Raw genomic sequence first — 20,532 nt, 5'->3', positions numbered from 1 at the left:
TGAGAAGAATGTGTATTCTGTTCTTTTTGGGTGGAATATTCTGCACATATCTATTAAGTCTAACTGGTCTAATGTACTGTTCAAAGCCACTATTTGCTCATGGACTTTCTGTTTGGATCATGCATCCACTGATGTAAGTGGAGTGTTAAAGTCCCCTACTATTATATTCCTGTCAATTTCTCCCTTTAGGTCAATAACATTTGCTTTATATATCTTGGGTCTCTATATTTGGTGCACATATATTTATAAAGGGTATGTCTTCTAGTTAGATTAACCCTTTTCATTATGTAATGCCTTTTTTGTTTATTACTATAGTTTTATTTTTTTTTTAAGATTTTATTTATTTATTCATGAGAGACACACAGAAAGAAAGAGGCAGACACACAGGCAGAGGGAGAAGCAGGCTCCATGCAGGAAGCCCGACGTGGGACTCAATCCCGGGACTCCAGGATCATGCCCTGGGCCGAAGGCAGGCGCTATACCGCTGAGCCACCCAGGGATCCCCTATAGTTTTGTTTTAAAGTCTACTTTGTCTGCTATTAAGTATAGCTGCTCAACCTTTTTGTTTCCATTTGCAAAGAATATATTTCTCCATTCTTTCACTTTCAGTTTAGGTATGTCTTTACTTCAGAAGTGAGTTTCTTACAGGGAGCATATAGACATGTCTTCTCTTTTTTTGCATTCAACCACTCTGTCTTTTGACTGAAATATGGAGTTCATTTAAAGTAGCTATTGATAGGTACATACTTACTGCCATTTTGTTAATTGTTTTCTGGCTGTTTTCATAGTTCCTGTCTATTCTTCTTTTCTCTCTCTTCACTTCTGGTTCAATGCCTTCCTTTTATATTGTTTAGATTCCTTTCTCATTTTCTTTTGTGTATTTTGTATAAATTTTGCATTGTGGTTATAATGCACTTATAATTTCCTATTGTAGGTCTGTTTGAGTTGATAGCATCTTAAGCTGCACATAGTCCAAAACTTTACATTTTTCCTTTCTGCCTTTCACGTTTTATATTTATGTCACACTTTACATCTTTTTATTTTGTGCTTCCATTAACTGATTTTAGTTCATTTTACTATTTTTGTATTTTGACCTTCACACTTGCCATATTAGCGACTGATCCACTACCTTTACCATATACTGACCTTTTCCAGTGACATTTTTATTTCCATATGCTTTTGTAGTATTTAGTGCCATTTCTTTTTCAGTTTAGAAAAGTCCTTTTAACATTACTTACAGAGCCAGCTTAATTATGATGAACCACTTCTGCTTTTGCTTAAATCTGTAAAACTTTTAACGTCTCCTTCAAATCTGAATACTAAACTTAGTGATAGAGACTTCTAGGGTAGAAGTTTTCTCCTTTCAGCACTTTGAATATGTCATGCCACTCTTCTCTAGCCTGCAAAGTTTCTGCTGAAAAATCTGCTGATAGCCTTATGGGGTTTCCCTGGATATAGTAAGTTGTTTTTCTCTTCCAACTTTTAAGATTCTCTCTTTTACCATTTTAATTATAATGTGTCCTCCTATGGATCACTTTGCGTTCTTATCTGGAACTATCTGGCCTTTATAGACCTGTAGGTCTATTTTCTTGTCTTAATTTAGAAAAGTTTTCAGCTATTATTTCTTCAAACAAGTTTTCTGGCCCTGTCTATCTTGTATTTGGACCCCTATAAGAGAATATTATTCCACTTGATGTTGATCCAAAGCTTCCTTAAATTATTTTCAATTTTTTTCATTTTTTTTCTTTTTGCTGCTTTGTCTGGGAGACTTCTACTGCTTTTTCTTCCCGCTTGCTGATCTTTGGCTTCATCCTGTTGAGCTGCTCTAGTGTATTTTCCAGTTCAATTACTGTGTTGTTCAGTTCTGTACCTTGTGTTTGAAATTTTGTTGTATTTCTCTTTGTTGAGGATCCCATTGTGTTGATCAAATCTTCTTCTGAGTTCAGTGAGCATCCTTATGACCATTACCTTGAATTCTTTATCAGATACACTGCTTATCTCCATTTCATCAATGTCATTTTCTAATGATTTCTCCTGTTTTGTTTGGAACATTTTCCTCTATCTCCTCATTTTGCTTGATTCTCTGTGTTTGTTTCTGTGTATTAGGTAAATCAATCACATCTCCAAATATTGAAGGAGTGACCTTTCAAAGGAGATGTCATATGACCTAGGAACTTAATCCCCTCTGGCCAGAGCTAGGTGCTCAAGAAGCATCCTCTCTATAGGATGCATTAACCTGTTTGCTATGGCAGAGCTATGTCTGCAATGCAGTGTGTATAGGGCTAGTGCCCAGACTGGCTGTAACACACCTCTGTACTGAGCACTACAAGGCTGCACTGTGGCAAAGGGGTGGGCAGGGCTGTTGGGATGCACAGTTACAGTGTGGGGGTTGGCAGGACTCAGCTGGGGACAGCCACATGTCTAGCAGATTACAGGAACAGTACCCAAATGATTCCTACTCCCTCACCAACTTTAACAAAGTAAATAAGGTCACAAATATGGCATCTGCCAATGTCTCCATCCCTGAGGAAAGTTCCAAAAGTTTCCTGCCTCTCTGGTAAGCACTCTAAGATTTGTAAGTGGGTCTCCTTCACATATGGTCTAGGTGCTTTTAAATTGGGAGTTTTTGTGCTAGGTTTCTGGGTGAGTCTGTACATGAGCTCTTAGGAGTGAGTTCTTCATTTCTTAGAGTTCTATGTTTTTCCTGAATATAATCTCCAGTTTGTTGTGTTTACTGCAGGTCCTGTTGACTTATTCTGTGATTCAGAGAAGTTGACAAATGTTTATTGAGAACCTACTGTACCACATTCTGTTCTAAGAGCTTGTAATACATTGGTGAAACAAACTAAGCATCTCTGGCTGCTCATGGAGCTGACATCTAACAAGGGAGAAGGACAATAAGCAAAAGATGAAATAATTAGATATACATAGGTTAGAAGGTGTTATACTATATGTTGGCAAATTGAATTTAAATAAATGATTTAAAAAATAAAAAATGATAATAAACACCATAATATTTAATTTAATTTTTTTTAAAAAAGAAGAAGAAGGTGGTAAACACTATGGTTATGAGAGAGGGCAGGGAGAGAAAGATCAAGAGTGCCAGGGCAGGTAAAAGAAAGATAATGTCAAGATGCAGGCCTCAATGAGAAGATGACATTTGAGTAAATATTTAAAAGGGCATGAAGGAGGGGATGGCTGGGTGGCTCAGTTGATTAAATGTCTGACTCTTGATTTGGGCTCAGGGTTGTGAGATGGAGCCCTATGGGGATCCTCGCTCCATGTGGAGTCTGCTTGAGAGTTTCTTGCTCCCTCTTTCTCTCTCTCTGCCCCTCCCACTTCCCTCTCTTTTAAAAAAAAAAAAGGTGGGGGATATGAAGGAGAAATAGCACATAGGTGCTCAGATGAGGTTATGAATAGAATGATTAAGGAAGAGAAAAACAGCTATTGTGGCTGAAGTGAAGTAAAAGGAGAGAAGTAGGAGGTGAGGTCAGATGGTTAACAGAGAGCCAGATCATGTAGGTCATTGTGAGAGCTCTGGACTTTATTCTGAAAGAAACAAGGAGAAGCTGAACAGCAGAAGTGCTTTACTCTAACAGGTTTACTCCACCTACTATGTTAAGGGTGAAGGAATGTAAGAGCCAAACAAGGAAACAGGCTGGAGGTCGTTAAAATACTCCAGGGTACCGATGAAGGAAGCTTGGATCTGACTGGCAGAAGGAGAAATGATGAATAGTCCGGCTATATTATTGGTAGAGCCTAAAGGATCTCCCAGTAGACTGGAAATGGGACACGAAAGAAGAAAGGTATCAAAGACTGATTCTGACTTTTGGCTGAGCAATTGGGAAGATGGGATTGTAATCAACTAAGAGGAGGTATCCTAGAAGGGATATAGATTCGAGGACAAACATCAGTTTACTTTTGGACATGTGAAGACAGAGATGTCCACTGAACATTTTAATGGAGATATCAAGTACACAGATGGACATACACATTTAAAGCTCAGAAAAAAAGTTCTGGAGGAAAAACAGACCTGGGAATTACTGACACACAGAAGATTTTTAAAGCCATGGGCTGGATGAAATCATTTCTAGAATGTATAGATAAAGAAGAGCACTCCAGCACTGAAGGGTTACTCTGTTATACGTAGAAACCTTGAAACAGAAGCGCTTGCTAGCTGCTGACTCTACCTACCCCTGGAGGGTGAGATATGTACCCTGAGAAATAATCTCTCACTTTCTACATTATACTAGCACTTGACTCAAATTTCAATTCCTTCATTCCTTTCCATGCCCCTATTATCACAATTCTTTGAGGTATTTCTAGTGGAAGATCCTTGCATGAAAATAAGATCAAAACTCAATAAAATAGAGTGCATTACATGCCATATCATACAAAAGTCTATAGTCCTATGATACACATGGCAAAGGCAAAACGAATAAAACTGTATCTAAAGACCTCCTCCTTAAACTTGTAGCACAGGTGATTTCAGTTGAATCTTTGAAATCAAAGTGGTTTCAAGTATTGTCTACCAAACAATTGCATCAAGTATATTGGAGACATTTTTAAAAATATAGTTTCCCAGGCCCCACCTGAAACTTACTGATGCAGAATTTCTGGGGGACAGAGACTATGAAGTCTGCATTTTAAGTAAGCACCTCCGGTAATTCTCAGAATACCATAGTTTGAGCACCACAGTTCTAAAAGAAGCAAGAGGGTATCCCTGGGTGGCTCAGCAGTTTAGCACCTGCCTTCGGCCCAGGGTATGATCCTGGAGTCCTGGGATCGAGTCCCATGTCAGGTTCCTTGCATGGAGCCTGCTTCTCCCTCTGCCTGCGTCTCTGCCTCTCTCTCTGTCTCTTGTGAATAAATAAAATCTTTAAAAAAAATAAAAAATGAAAAAAATAAAAGAAACAAGAAGGACAACCCATGCCAGAAACTGAAAATCGGGATCATAATCTACTCACTCACTAATAGAATGTCATTTTCTTAAGCTTGCCAAAAAACTATTTATTATTATTTCTGGATAATTAGATACAGATAGAGATTATTCCAAATTCATAGGGAAGGATGATAGCTCTGCTCTGTGCATCCTAACCAGTGTTTTTCCCTCCTTCTCTCAATTCACTCATCCATCCCTCTCCTCAAACTAATAGCCTCTCACTTTCTCACTGCAAATACCTACATGATCTGTGTTCACTGCCTCTTTTCCCTAGAAACGGTCCTCTCCTTCAACAACTGTCATCTAGAGCTCCCACCTTGTCATTCTATGTAACATTTACTTAATGCCTGCATATGGCCTAAAAACTGGCAAAGCATTTCAAACACATAATGCTAGCTGATACTCAAAACACTCTTGAAGAAGCATATCTCCTGATTATCTAATAAGGAACCTCAGGCTTATTTCACTGATATTTCACCTCAGTCCAAAAACTAAAATTACATTTTTAAGAGATTTATTTATTTGAGAGTGTGCATGTAAGAGTGGCAGGGGGTGGGGGGCAGAGGGAGAGAAAGTGAATCCTCCAGCTGACTCCTTGCTGAGCATGGAGCCTGCCAAGGAGCTCACCCCAGGACCTAAGACCATGACCTGAGCTGAAATCAAGAGTCGAATGCTTAACAATGAGCCACCTAGGCACCTCCAAAATTACATTCTTAAATAACATTGATAAACTAACACCTTAATTGCTAAATCTTGTGGCATTCCCTCTTGAATCCTTTGCCAAAAATTTACTGACCATCCAATCACTAGAATTTTATTTCAGCTTGGCTTCCCTCATCTTAACTATTTGGTTCTTACAACCTGGATTCATTCTCCTAAGAATGCCTCAGACTCAACCTTCTCTCAGTTTCTGCTTCTCCTCCTACCCCTGCCCTTTTGGTTGTTGTGGTTTTTCCAGTAACCTCTCCAAAATGACAAATGACATTTGACAAATGTAAAATGACAAGTTTGCTGAAAATGACTATTTTCTACAGTTCATTTTTTAAACTTCTACTTTTAAATAATGGAGAAACAAAATTGTTTAAATTAATGTAAAAATAGCAAATAAACAGAAAGATTATGAATAAAAATGAAATAGAATTAAAATTTTTAAATACCCCCACACTTAAAAGGAAATAAAAATGCTATTAAGTGCAAAATGCTATTTGGCATTATGAAGTTGCCAAATTATACCTTGGTATATGAATTAAGAAACTGATCAAAAAAAAAAAGGAAACTGAACAATTGAACAATCCAAGAAATGCTTAAAATGGCGCCTGAATACACAAATAATACATATTGGGAGAACATCCTCACGTTTAAGACAAATAACTAATTTTTAAATTTTAGGGGCAGAGGGCAAGGGAGAATCCTCAGCAGGCTCCATACTTAGCATGGAGCCCAGGGCACGACCCTAAGAACATGAATTGAGCCAAAATCAAACCAGATGCTCAACCAACTGAACCACTTAGGTTCCCTGAGAATAATTATTTTTAAACAACTTAAGAATTCAACCAAGTTTAAAATTTATCTGGTTCTATTTCCTAAATTCCTAGCCTCTTCCTAGTACCTGCATAGCCCCGCAGGCTCTACAGAACCATAGGGGCACTTGAAAGTTTTCTTCCCATGCATTTCCTTCTATTCTTGCTAACTGGATAGTTAGCAATTCTCACCACCTACATAACAATATCGTGGGGTATTTGTTCTCCCCCTCTTGCACTGTTTATCTGAAGATTTGCCTGCTCTGACTGAATCTAACATATGCAACTCTCACTCTTATCCTACTTCAGACTCTTGTTTTAAATACACTATGTTATATAAACTTTAAGAAAAGAGGGGTATTTGGGTGTCTCAGTCGGTTAAGCATCTTCTTCAGCTCAGGTCATGATCCCAGGGTCCTGGGATTGAGACCCCAGTTACTCCCTGTTCAGCGGGGAGTCTGTTTCTCCTGCTGCCCCTTCCCCCAAACTTGAGGGTGCTCTGTATCTCAAATAAATATGTAAATAGAATCAACAAACAAGAGAGAAAGAAAAGAGAGCTAACAAAGGATGATGATGTCAACCTTAGGTCTAATTATTTCAGGTGTTACATGCTTACTAGTGAGAGCATGTGATCTATTCAAGAACAAAATATGATAACACAACTTCAGGTTATTTTGTATACTTCATTCAATTGCTTTTCAAATTGAAACTAATTTAGAGAGGGCCAGTTAAAACCTTTGAAAACTGTCAATGCAGTGCATACCTAATTTCTTTGACAAACATTTGGAAGATCGGATTTGCTCAGGAGAGGCTTGGGACTTAAATGTCGCTGATGGCAGCTTCAACGTTAGCTCAGCTCACCAAACCAACACACCAAAAACTGCTGCCCCTGGGAAAACTGATCAAAGAAATTACTACTGATGAATGACTGAACTCCTCAAGGTGGTCAGCCTTCTGATTACCTAAGAGCCTGAATTTGTCAAAAACAAAACTAAACAATGTATTTCTTATTGTGGGATGCGCAGAAGCCATCAAACATTAGTTACTTTATGGCAATAGGCTCTGAGATAGATCTGTCTACATCTGAACTATATATACCATCTATCCCTACTTAGTACGTCACCTCCACAACAAAGACCAAGAGATATTTAGGTTACCAGTACAGATTTCTAACCACAGATGAAAAGCACAAATTTATCATCTACATGAAACAATCTTAGCCAGTATCACAGGGAGCAGTTCCCTTATCTCAAACGCAGATTTATTGGTGTCTTTTTCTGGCTAAGAGTATTCAATGCATTTATCAAGGTACCAAAGTTGCCCTTACACAAACAAAACATGAAAATTACCTAAAAGGTACAAGTTATAAAGACACAATATGGTATAGAAGAAAAAAACTAGTATTTGAAGGTAAAAAGCCAAGTTTGGACCTCAGTTTTACCACTCATTAGCTGTGATACCTAGGGAAGTTGCTTCTTTGTCTATCAGTGCCCTAGTCTATCACAGTGGAAAAAATATGTGTACTATGAGGATTAAATATACTGTATGCAAAGTACTTCACCAAGTGCCCAGCATGTATTGCATTATCTACGGCTTTTGCTTTAAGAACAGAAAAGTAACTTAATTAGGAAAAAATGAGCTACAACACATTTAAAATCAACTGCTACACAATGAAATGTATTTTTCTTCCAAATGTAGTTTCATCAAAATATGGATACACACTACACTCGTATCCTATGGCTGTGCAAATGTGCCACACAAATTTAGTGACTTAAAACAACACAAATGTATTATCTTACAGCTTCTGGAGGGAGGAGGGCCAAAATGAGTGTTCTCGGGCTAACATCAAAGTGTCAAGGGGTTGTGCTCCTTCTGGACAATCTAGGGAAGAATCTGATCCGCACTTTTTCCAGTGTCTAGAAATTTGGGGAATTCCTGGGCTCATGGCAACATCACTCCAACATTTGCTTTAATTGTCACATCTCCTTTTGCAACTCTGACTTCCTGCCTCCCCTTTCCACTTCAGTAAAAACCCTTGCGATGACACTAGGCTGACCAGATAACTCAGATAATCTTCCCAACTCAAGATTTTTACTGAATCACAAATCGCTTTGCTATTGAAAGTAATATTTCACAGGTTCTGAAGATTGGGACTTGATGTCACTGAGCACTGCAGGGGACATCATTCTGCCCACCATAAACCCTTCAACATAATCTGACATTGTATAAATTCTGGTGCTAAAATAAATGGGTACATATACATTTTGAAATAGCAGACATTTGATTAATCTCTCCTCATTACTTTAAAATAAATCAGCTTCCTAGACAAGCCATAGGCAATTATTTTTAGTTGCACCATTTGATCTTAAATCAGCTGTGACTGGCACATGCTATGCTGTCTTTTATAAATGTCAACATCACATTGTATAAATTGTTGCTATTTATAACCAAGAGAATGTCTGTCATTTTATTTGGCTTTTTTTTTTCTAAATAATCTTTCTTAGACATGAATGCTCTATTTAAAGTTTGACAACACACACACACACAAATAAAAATTTAAAAAATAAAGTTTGACAACACAGGAAAAGTATGTTTCAAAGAGGAATAAATGGTATGTTCCCATCAGATATGGCTTTATCATGATATCTACTCATACCTAAGCACAAAACGTAGACCCAAACTCACCAGTGGTTCTCTATTTTTGACCAGACGAATGATTTTAACTGAGTCTTCCTCATCATCAATATCATCTGGCATTGGAGGTAATACAGGATCATAATTCTTCTGAGCCACAGTATCATGTACAGAAAGCAAAGCCTTTCAAAATCAAAATTTGGAAAAAAATTAATCAAATGTAAAATTCCAAGCATATCTAACTATAAAGAAAATCAAATTGGTGTTACAATTTTGACATAGCAAGGCAACTACTTGAAAATGAGGAGCTTAGAAACAGAAGTATAAAAAAGAGCACAAGGCAGCTCTACTTCCCTGCCACACCACCCCATCCCCAAAGCCACTAATGTAGGACAAAAATCAGCATAAAAGTCTTCTCACCTGCATATTCTCTGGTTTATCCTATAAGGGTGGCAACTAGGGATGGGGTGGGGGCGGTTATTACTTTTTCTAGGAGGGAGAAAGTGAAGCTATAGGTACATTGTTCGATGAGCCAGTAGAAGTCTAAGAGAACTGTATTTTTCCCTCCCTACTGTTAGCAGAACACACACACACACACACACAAAACGAAATGCTGAGCAATATGACTTTCATTTTTTCCTTGATATTCTCACAATTTCATTTTTTGTGTAATAAGCTAACATGTATATAAAAGATTAAAAGTTTTTTTCTAGTCATGAATGTCATGGTGGTAAAACTCCACAAACACTGTGAGATTGTCATTATAGACCAATGACCAAAAAAACACTCAAACCTTGACATGTCACAACTATTTTAGGAGAGTGCATTTTAGACTTTTAACTACCATGTTGCCTAATCACTACCACCACAGTCCGTAAATTAGTTTAGCCAGAAGCCTAGAAATCATCTTTGAAACCGATCTCTCCCCCACCTTACACTCCCCAACGTGGGTTGTAAGTATATTTAACATTTCTGTATATAAGACAATTTTTCCAAGTGGTTGTCCCAGTTTTCACCTTTGAGTTATCTCAGGCTGCCCCTTGAGTCCTTACCCAAGGCATATGCATATTAAAAAAAAACTACCAAAAAGGATTAGAGCAGTGGTTATTAGCTGAGAACAATTTTGCTGCCCAATAGCCACTTGGCAATGTCTGGAGAGTTTGGGTAGTCACAGTGTGGAGGATGCTACTGCCATCTAGTGTGTAGAAGCCAAGGATGCTCCTAAACATCTGACAGCATACAGGGCAGTTCCCTGCCCTCCCCATCCCTTCAAACATTTTCCAGCTCCAAAATATCAATAGTCCCAAGTTTCAGAAACTCTGCATTACAGGGAATAATCCCCAAAGATCACATAGGGCAGGAGTGGCTCCTGGTTCCATCAGTCAGAGGGGAAAGGCTTGGCATTCACAGGGCATTGAGGACATTTAACAGAGGGATATTGTCTTTATACTGGGAAACACTTAGTCCAAGATTAAACACTGCTAAGATGGGATCCCTGGGTGGCGCAGCGGTTTCGCGCCTGCCTTTGGCCCAGGGCGCGATCCTGGAGATCCAGGATCGAATCCCACGTCGGGCTCCCGGTGCATGGAGCCTGCTTCTCCCTCTGCCTCTGTCTCTGCCTCTCTCTCTCTCTGTGACTATCATAAATAAATACATTTAAAAAAAATGGAAAAAAAAAAAACACTGCTAAGATCTCAGCTAACAAAGCTTAAAAGCAAGCCTCTGAAGGATCAACATGTTTCCAAGTAATTTAATTGTAATAGGGAAAAAAACCCTAAAGAATATTACCTATAAAAATAAAAAAATATCCAGCATCAAACAAAGTAAAACTCATGATGACTGAGAATCAATTACTGATAGGAGTTACTAGACAAAGGAAGACTTAAGAAAATACTGCTCATGAAGAAGACCATAACACCACAGAACTAAACCCTGAAAATTACACAGATGACAGAATTATATAGAACCAAATCCTGAAATTACAGATAGACTGTAGACAAGGAAATAATAACTATTATATAATTGTATCCTAAATGTTTAAAAAGCTAGAGGAAAAAATGAGAATCAGACGGGCAATATATAAGAAAGATTCAAATAAAACTTCTAGAGATAAAAGATACAATGTAGGAAATTTTTTTAAAGTGCACTGAGATTAACACATCATTAAAGCAACTTATAAACTAACAAGAAACACAAAGATAAAGTAGAGTAAAAAATTATGAATGGAACATTATTGAGCTATGAGACAACTTATATACACCTAATTGGCATCTCCAAAGAAAGGAGAGGTGCTAAAAATTATTTGAAGAAATATGGCAAAAAATATTCCAAATTTGATTTGGGGGGGGGGGAAGCCCCTAGGTCCAAGAAGTTCAAAATATCCAAGCACAAAAAAAAAAGTAAAATAAAATAAAAAGAAACCACCAAATTTCTTAAAACCAGTGGGAAAGTTAAAATTGGCCAAAGGAAAAAAGATAAAGATGACAACATAATCAGAAACAATGTGAGCTACAAGGTAATAGCAACATCTTTTAAATACTCAAAGAAAACCAGCAACCTAAAGTTCTATACCCAGCAAAAATATCTTTAAGTAATGTGAGCATACTGAAGACTTTTTAAAAGACATACAAAAGCTGAAGGAATTCATCACCAGAACACTTGCATTACAAAATATGTATATGAAGTCTTTCAGACAGGAAGATAGGAATGAGAGTGGATGGGAATATGGATCTATAAAGAGTTGAATGAAAAACATCAGAAATGTCCCCTATCTGGGTATCTATGAAAACTATCTTGCATATAGCTATGACTAACAGAGATGGCTAATAAACATCTTTTAAAATAAAATGATTATTATAGTTGATAGACAATATTAACACCAGCTATGCATTTTCCCTCGTTAGCTTTGTATTCACCTCCATGTCTGCTTTCCAAAACACCTTTTAAGATTTATAGATATCAAGTTCCTAATTCTTTATAGTTTTGCTTTACAAATATTTTTGCTTAGCAACATTTTCATTTTGGACACCTAAAAGTAACTTTGTATTCTATTTGCCTGCTTTAACTGTGGTGACACTATTCTTCAGTATATACATTGTCTTTTTGTAAAAAAGGCAACACCTAAATAAGAAATTGTATTTCCATATGCCATAACCCCACTAATCACAACTGATGGGTTTAACGGTTGCTCAGAAAACTACGCAGGAAATTGAACACTAGGCCTTGTAACTCCTCAGGCACACAGGCTTTCCCTGCTTTGGACCCCCTGGGGTCAATTCTATGTTCTAAGTTTCTGTCAGGTCCACAGAGTTAAGTGTCTAACTCAAAAGAATGAGTAACACTGATTTATTCCTCCAGAAGGAAGCTTCACTTTTCCCTTTTGCATGCTTTAATGAAGTCTCATCCATTCTACATGTTCAGGCGATGAGCAACTTCTGGTAAGCGCATGTTTTGGAAAGCTGAAAAATTGCAACAAATCCTTTTATTTTATTGCCTTTTTAAAACCTATCAAATTTTCCCTGACTTCCTGAATTATAATACCATATTCTAGAGATGATGTCATTTTGTTGTTTTGTCAGAAACAAGCCACTGAATGATGACTCCTATAGGTTAATTTGCCTTTACTGTAGCCACATGATGCCACGGAGTGGTCACTATTTTTAATGTCTCTCTTTGCTTCCCCTAGAAACAAAGTGTCTGTAAAGATCCACATCTTTTCATCAGTGCCCTCAAAGGCTATCAACACTATGGCTCTTCTCCATTCAGTCACTGCAGGAAGCTCCCATACCTTATCACATCCACTGAGGCCTTCTGTTACAGCCCCACTTCCTTTTTCTCAGCATCTGTTGTCTCTTTGATGCTTCATTACTTTTCTTGGACTTTAAGATTTGGACAGTAAGACTGGATTTTATAAACATTATTGAATAATAAAAGTAATTATTATTGATTGTATATGGCAACTGACCAATTAACAGATATCTTTAAAAATATTTATTTACTTATTTGAGAGTGAATGGGAAGTGAGCATGGAGGGAGGGGCAGAGAGAATCTCAAGCAGACTCCCTACTGAGCCCAGAGCCAGAAGCAGGGCTCAATCTCTTTTTTTTTTTAATTTTTTTTTAATTTCTTATTTATTTATGATAGTCACACAGAGATAGAGAGAGAGAGAGGCAGAGACACAGGCAGAGGGAGAAGCAGGCTCCATGCACCAGGAGCCCGACGTGGGATTCGATCCCAAGTCTCCAGGATCGCGCCCTGGGCCAAAGGCAGGCGCCAAACCGCTGCGCCACCCAGGGATCCCAGGGCTCAATCTCACAACCCAGAGATCATGACCTGAGCTGAAACCAAGAGCTGAATGCTTAACGACTGAGCCACCCAGGTGCCCCTCAACTTAGAGATTTTAAGACTGGGTGTAATCTTTAACTCTTTGATAGCCCTCAGGTGACACAACTGTTACAAAATTTCAAATCATTTCCTAACTGTTGGGAATCAAGAGTGACAAACTGTGGATGCCTAGGTGGCTCAGCAGTTGAGAATCTGCCTTCAGCTCAGGGCATGATTCTGGAATCCTGGGATCGAGTCCCACATCGGGCTCCTGCATGGAGCCTGTTTCTCCCTCTGCCTATGCCTCTGCCTCTCTCTTTCTGTGTCTCTCATGAATAAATAAAGAAATATTTAAAAAACAAAAAAGAGTGACAAACTGTACAGGGGGAATGTTGACATATATTCCAGTAGTGTTCAATTAGCAAAACTTAGAATATTAAACAGGGCTTGCAAGGGCATAGGGTTTGGAAAGGACCTTCTCATGCACATCTGTGGGCACTGTACACTGAGAAGATGTCTAGATTATTGCAAAGGACAAGTTGGCAATCACTATCAAAATTTTAGATGTATAGTATTTTAACTCACAATTTACTGACCAATAAAATTCTGAAATATACAAGAGATGTCCATTATAGTGCTATTTAAATAGCAAAAAAAAAAAAAAAAAAGGCAGAGATGCCCACCTCAAAGAGATTAGTTATGTTGCTTCAAAGAGAAGTCCACAAAACACCAAAATGTTAAAAGTCCACAAAACACGAAGTATTGCATTCTAATTATAATGGAAAAAATGTAGGGGTGCCTGGGTGACTAAGTTGGTTAAGTGTCTGAATCTTGATTTCAGCTCAGGTCATAATCTCAGAGTTGTGGGATTGAGACCTGAGTCGGGTTCCATGCTTAGCAGGGAGTCTGCGTGAGATTCTCTCTCCCCATATCCTTCTGTCTGTCCCTCCCACCAAATAAATAAATAAATAAATCTTAAAAAAAAAAGGCCTCTCTCTGTGTGTGTGTGTGTGTGACTATCATAAATAAAAAAAAAAAAGAAAAATGTGTAGGTAATATTTCTGTATGCAAAAAGGAAAAGTAATGCAGCAAATGAACAGTAATTATCCCTAAAAAGTATATGGACACATGTTTCACAGAACAGAAAGTGATTAAACATATGAAATGGTGCTCATCTTCACAAAACATAACAATGAAGAAAGGAACTTCTACTTTCTCCATGGTTTGAATTAAAAATACAATTATGCATTATCAAAATATTTTCCTACTTTTAAAACTTTTTATCAAGTCCCTTTGTAAAAAGTAAAATGAAAGTCAGACTAATTGTCACAACCTTATGAAAGACAAATGTAAACTGTTTAATTATTCCTTCTAACCACATTCACCCTTTTTTTTTTTTTTTACTTTTCCTGTGTGTCTATCTGTCCATCTGTTCCTTAAGTTGGGAATGTTTCTTCTCTATCTCATTATTATGCTTCAATTTTTATACTCAAACCTTTTACTTGGAATTCACTGTGTACTACATACAATATGCAATATTATATATATTATTTTCTCCCAATAATTAACCACTTGGGCCAATACCATGTATTGAAGCTGCATCCAGTTCTACCCATCCATACTTCCATCCATCCCTCACATCCTTCATGGAGGCCATAATCATGTTTCACCTGAATTACCTCCACTGGTTCCAGCTGGCCTTCCTCCATTCAGCATCCCACTCCTCCTGCCCTACCACCACTCCTCCACTCCAAGAATCCGTGTACTAGAACAACGGTGTCACTTGCCTATTTAAATCCTTTCAGTGGCTTTCCACTGCTCTTAGGATGAAATCCAAACTTTGTAATATGCTCACAATAAGAGCGGCCATATAATTTATCATCTAAAAAAAGGAAACAACTGAAATGGAAAGGAGGCTATTAATAATCATGCTGGGACTTCAGGCACAAACCAGACTGTTCCTGGGCAAACCAGGACGTATATAGCCCCTGTACTCAATCAAAGGAGTCCCTGTCTAGCTCTGAACTCTGCCCCTTCCTCTCCTCAAGCTACTGTTCAACCACACTGAACTCATTTACATCCTCAAACTTGACAAGTTATTTTCTTTATGGGACTTCGTATACTATTCACCTTATTTAAAACATCTGTTTTAATGGGCACCTGGGTGGCTCAGTTGATTAAACATCTGACTCTTGATTTTGGCTTAGGTTTTGATCTCAAGGTCATTAGATCTAGCCCTGAGTAGGGCTCACTGCTCAGTGGGATTCTGCTTGAGAACTTCTCCCTCCTGCCCCTCCTCCACAGCCCCCTAGTCTCTCTCTTTCTTAAATAAATCTTTTTTAAGAAATCTATTTTCACATCCTATCCCAACTCATCTTTCCTCTTCCTCCTTTTGGTTACCTCAAATTCAACCTCCAGGGCTCAACTTACTTGCCACTTCCTCTGGAACATTTTCTCCAACCCTCCCCACACTCCTTCCTTCCCAAAGTTAGATCTGGGAACTAGATCCTCCTCTGATGACCACAGTGTTTTAAGGTTTTCTCTATTCATTTGAGAGACAGACAGACAGACAGACAAAGAGAGAGAGAGAGAGAGAGAGAGTAAACTACAGGAAGGGCAGAGGAGAGGGAAAGAGAGAATCCCAAGGAGCCTGCATGACCTGAGCTGAAACCAAGAGTCAGACGCTGGACTGGCTGAGCCACCTACGCACCCCTCCACAGTATTTCTATGTGTTCTTTTACTCAGTATTTCTCCTGTTAGCTTCCTTAACCTTCACGTATCTTCTGCAAGTTGTATCTGTAGGGTCTGGCACAGAGTAGGCATTGGACATTTGAGAATGAATGAATGAGGATCTGACTCCAGGAACATTTACAAATAACCAGAGAAAGTTCTAAATTTTTTCAAAAAGGAGTTGGTAGATCTGTGGAATAGATGTATTGACCTCCTCCTAGGGGCTGTGCATTTAGTTGTATACAACTATGTGTGTTTATAAAAATCATTACTTTTGAGGTAGACCTCAGGTTTCTTTTCACTACTGTGAACAATTTTAAATGAAAGATCCACTTTAACAAGTAAATAATTATTTCCCTTATGCACTGCAAATTAAAAACAATATTCAAATTAACACCCTGGAGTTACGTTTTTCATATTTAAATTGCTCAATTTACAATTCATGTATACCTGTTATAGTCTATTGTACCTTGTTCTGCTTTAAAAAAAAAAAAAGAAAATATTTTACTTTACTAAATGACTTCTCAATTACCTAAAAAAAAGTGAAATTCAGGTAGCCCAGGTGGCTCAGCAGTTTAGCGCCACCTTCGGCCCAGGGCGTGATCCTGGAGACTGGGGATCCGGTCCCACATCTGGCTACCTGCATGGAGCCTGCTTCTCCCTCTGCCTGTGTCTCTGCCTCTCTCTCTCCCTGTGTCCCTAATGAATAAATAAATAAAATCTTTTTTTTTAAGTGAAATTCAAATTGATGGTGTTAATTATTTCAAGGAAAGCAATGTTAAATATTTGGTTATAAAGGGAAGAAAGATATCCCCCCAAGGCTAGCTAACTAGAAATTGCCACTGCCAACTGAAACATCATGTGTCTACAATCTTACCCACTTCCTACACATCACTTACTGAAAATACATCTTTCATGCTGACTTCTCACACATTCTATCACATGGCTATACAAACATAAAACATTTTAAAAGCATTCATCTAAAATATGTTCATAGTTTATAAGGTTGTATCCAATGGTGAGTACAATCTAAAATCATACTTCCCTCTTGAGCAAAAAATACCAGTTTCCATCCAGTATAACCTCTTATTTATTGGCTGTTCTATTCCAAACACTCTTGAATAGAATACCAAATCATGTTGTTTTGTCCGAAACACTCGTTTTCAATTTCTAATACTCAAAACAAGATCGTACTCTCAAAAAGGAGTTTAACAAGCTTCTCCCAGCTAACCTCACCCATCTCTGGTTAATATTCACTTCTCATGTGCACTCAGAACAAATGAAGACATTTTCAGAACTTTCTCTACCTATGAATCTCTTACTCTGAGCTCTTAACCTTTCTACATACTTTAATTTCAAGCAACTATTCTGCTTTAATCTGATCTTTATTCTTTAGAACTAAAATTCAACCAATCTCCTTTGTACCAGTGCAAATCAATTACTCTATACTACTAATGATAGTACACTTATTCTTAACAGCACTTATTTTAATTCTAAGGATTAGGAGTTAAAGTTAGGGCATGTTTTCACTTCATCTTTTATTTAATACTATCTTTCTCTTTTCACTAGCAATTGAAGACTACTTAGAGTTCCAAAGGAAATTTTTCAAGGAAGGTAGAAATCAAGTTTTTGCATCTAGGCAGAAATATTCATTTGACAGCCTACATATGCTTAATAGAAATGATCATAAGATAATTGATCATTTTGGGGCACTTGGGTGACTCAGTAAGTCAAGCATCCAACTCTTGGTATCAGCGCAGGTCATGATCTCAGGGTCATGAGATGGAGCCCAGCATCAAACTCCACACTCAGCAGGAGTCTGCTTGAGATTCTCCCTCTCCCTCTGCCCCTCCTCCTGACTCATACTCTCTCAAATAAATCTTTAAAAAGGAAAAATAACTTATCGTTTCAATTACATAATCCATATGTAATTTTGACTCATGGAACAATCTTTCAAGTGTAATGGCAGCTGTAGCAAGTCCAAAACGTACAGATGATAGGATTTAGTGCATTAGTGACCTCAGAATTAACAGGAACATTTTGAAATGACTTCTGTTGTCCAAGCACCTTTGGGGGAAAGGTAAGTGATACATACCTGGAAGAAAAATGGCAGGGAAGGAGTGAAATAGGTGAAGGAGATTAAGAGATACAATCTTCCAGTTACAAAATAAGTAAAAGGCAGAAATGTCATATACCACAGAGGGAATATAGTCAATGATAGTGTAACAACTTTGTAGGGTGACATACAGTACCTGGACTAATTGCGGTGATCATTTTGTAATGTGTATACATATCAGAGGTCACTATGTTGTACACCTGAAACTAATACAATATTGTTATATCAACTAGTCTTCAAAAAAAAATGGCAAGGAGACTTGAAATCTGCCTACTGATACTAATATTCTATACTGGAAAACTGCTCTGCTCTGTAAAGGGTAGTATTTATTAAAATATGAATTAGTGGAGGGAGAGGAGATGGGGCAGATAACAGGGGAGGGCAAAGTGAAAAACTGAAATGATCCTATACAAAAATAGGTACAGCTGTCCAATATATTGGAATACCATTCACTAGCCATGTAAAATGACCTAAACAAAATCACTGATAGATTCTGTATTCTGTACTCTTACCTTCATTTAAAGGAAACTGACCTTGAAGTGACATTATATTCACTACCTGAAATCCTGAGCTACCCAATTAAAGTATTTTGTAGTCACATTATTATCAAAAGCTCAACTTTCTTCCTTAATGGGATTTGGGTTATTAAAATACTGTGCACGATTTGAAAATACATTCACTTGAAAATTGACGCTCGAAATAAAATTCATCTGAAGCCTCAGAAAGTGGCCCTTCTGGAAGATATTTATTACACGTCCTCACCTTCACATTGGGTTTTGACAGGAGTTTCAACAGCTCTCTGATCTCACTGTTTAATGGCTTGTTCTGAAGCTCTTCAGCCAGCTGTAAGGGAGATCACATTGACACAGAGAACATTTAGTAAGGGCGCTGTGTTGCTCCATATGTGACAACCGAGAATCTATCTTGCCACTTTCCAGTGATTAAGGAGAGGTCGGTATGAAAGAAAACAGACCATCAATGACGGCTCCTCTTTTCAGGCCCTTGGTAGGCCAGATCCCAAGCCAGGATCGTGGCTGAGTAGAACTCCAAAAATCATATCAGCCAGATCACCTTCTGATTTATTGCAATGAGGGTAAATCCCAGCACTTCATCTTAAGGAATGGTCTTTTGCATGCAAACAAAGGACCACTTGTCAAAAGGATTGGATCCGGTTTTGACACTATTTTTTAAAAAGAGAGAAAGAAAGAAAATGGAAAAAAAAAAAAAGAAAGGTTCTGAATGAGGTGGTGAAATCCACAGGTTTCCCAAAAACCCACAATAGCTTGCTGTTTAGAGCTGGAGGAAAAAGAACTAGAATGTCTTTAATAGAGCAAATGATCTGAAACGTTTATGTTTACCTACAGAATAAGAAATCCATTCAATATAAACCAGGTTAATCACAAAATGACTTAAAATAGGTTGACAAGTACTCTGGGAACAAACATGCTGACCGTATTCTACTATCATGATAAAGCATTCCCATTTGCTGGTTCTAGCTAAAGAATAGTTGGAACTTTGAACCTGCTTCATGTTCTTCAAGAGATTTTCCTATCAAGACTCTTCCATTTTAGGCTATAGTAAGGATATAATTTCCTAAGAAGAAAAGGCAAGACCAAACAGAAAGAGAAATTATACTGTGAAATATGTAGAAGAGAATTCAAAATATGTACAATATATTTTCCTTAAAAAAACCCATCTTAAAACACTGCTTGAAATTTCTCTGGTCTTATTGTTTCTACCAAACTAAAAACAATTGTTCTTATCTCTAGACAAGGACTTTCCTCTAAAAGAAGGGCATAAAGTAAATTATACACTAAAATAAAATGTCATAAATTGATATATTCGTTGGTTACATTTCAAAAAGTGACTTAACTTTTTGAACGTAAAATTTTTGTTTTTCAAGGTAAAGCAATTGTGATAATTGTTAACCTACAAAAAGTCACAGAAGGCTCTTTGCATTCTTTAGTCACTTTATAACAATACTTTTAAAAATTTAAATATATTGTTCTGATGAATTAGAAAATGCTATATTTTACCATATTATAATAACAGCCTCTAATTTTTTTAAAAAACAATCATAATATGATTGGGCCTCAGAGGAGCCCTGAGTGGCTCAGTGGTTTGGTGCCTGCTTCAGCCCAGGGCATGATCCTGGAGTCCTGGGATTGAGTCCCACAGCAGGCTTCCTCCATGGAGCCTGTTTCTCTCTCTTCCTGTGTCTCTGCCTGCCTCTCTCTCTCTCTCTCTCTCTCTCTCTCTCTCTCTCT

General features: G+C 37.7%; 1 protein-coding gene across 2 annotated transcripts in view; it reads right to left on the bottom strand.

Annotated features, from left to right (window-relative positions):
• Nucleotides 1-20,532, bottom strand: part of MPP7 (MAGUK p55 scaffold protein 7) — a 293,058-nt gene that overhangs the window by 89,286 nt on the left and 183,240 nt on the right. For both annotated transcript variants that reach the window (XM_055334544.1, XM_055334545.1), the window contains exons 5-6: nt 19,028-19,108; nt 9,148-9,279 (exon numbers count right to left, since the gene is read on the bottom strand). In XM_055334544.1, coding sequence (XP_055190519.1) covers nt 9,148-9,279; nt 19,028-19,108 — 213 coding nt within the window. The remainder of the gene's footprint in view (nt 1-9,147; nt 9,280-19,027; nt 19,109-20,532) is intronic.

Source organism: Nyctereutes procyonoides, unplaced genomic scaffold (genome assembly GCF_905146905.1).
Source record: "Nyctereutes procyonoides isolate TBG_1078 unplaced genomic scaffold, NYPRO_anot_genome, whole genome shotgun sequence".
NCBI classification, from domain to species: Eukaryota; Metazoa; Chordata; class Mammalia; order Carnivora; family Canidae; genus Nyctereutes; species Nyctereutes procyonoides.
Note: the sequence above shows the minus strand (reverse complement) of the source record. Positions and strands in the feature narration are given on the sequence as shown.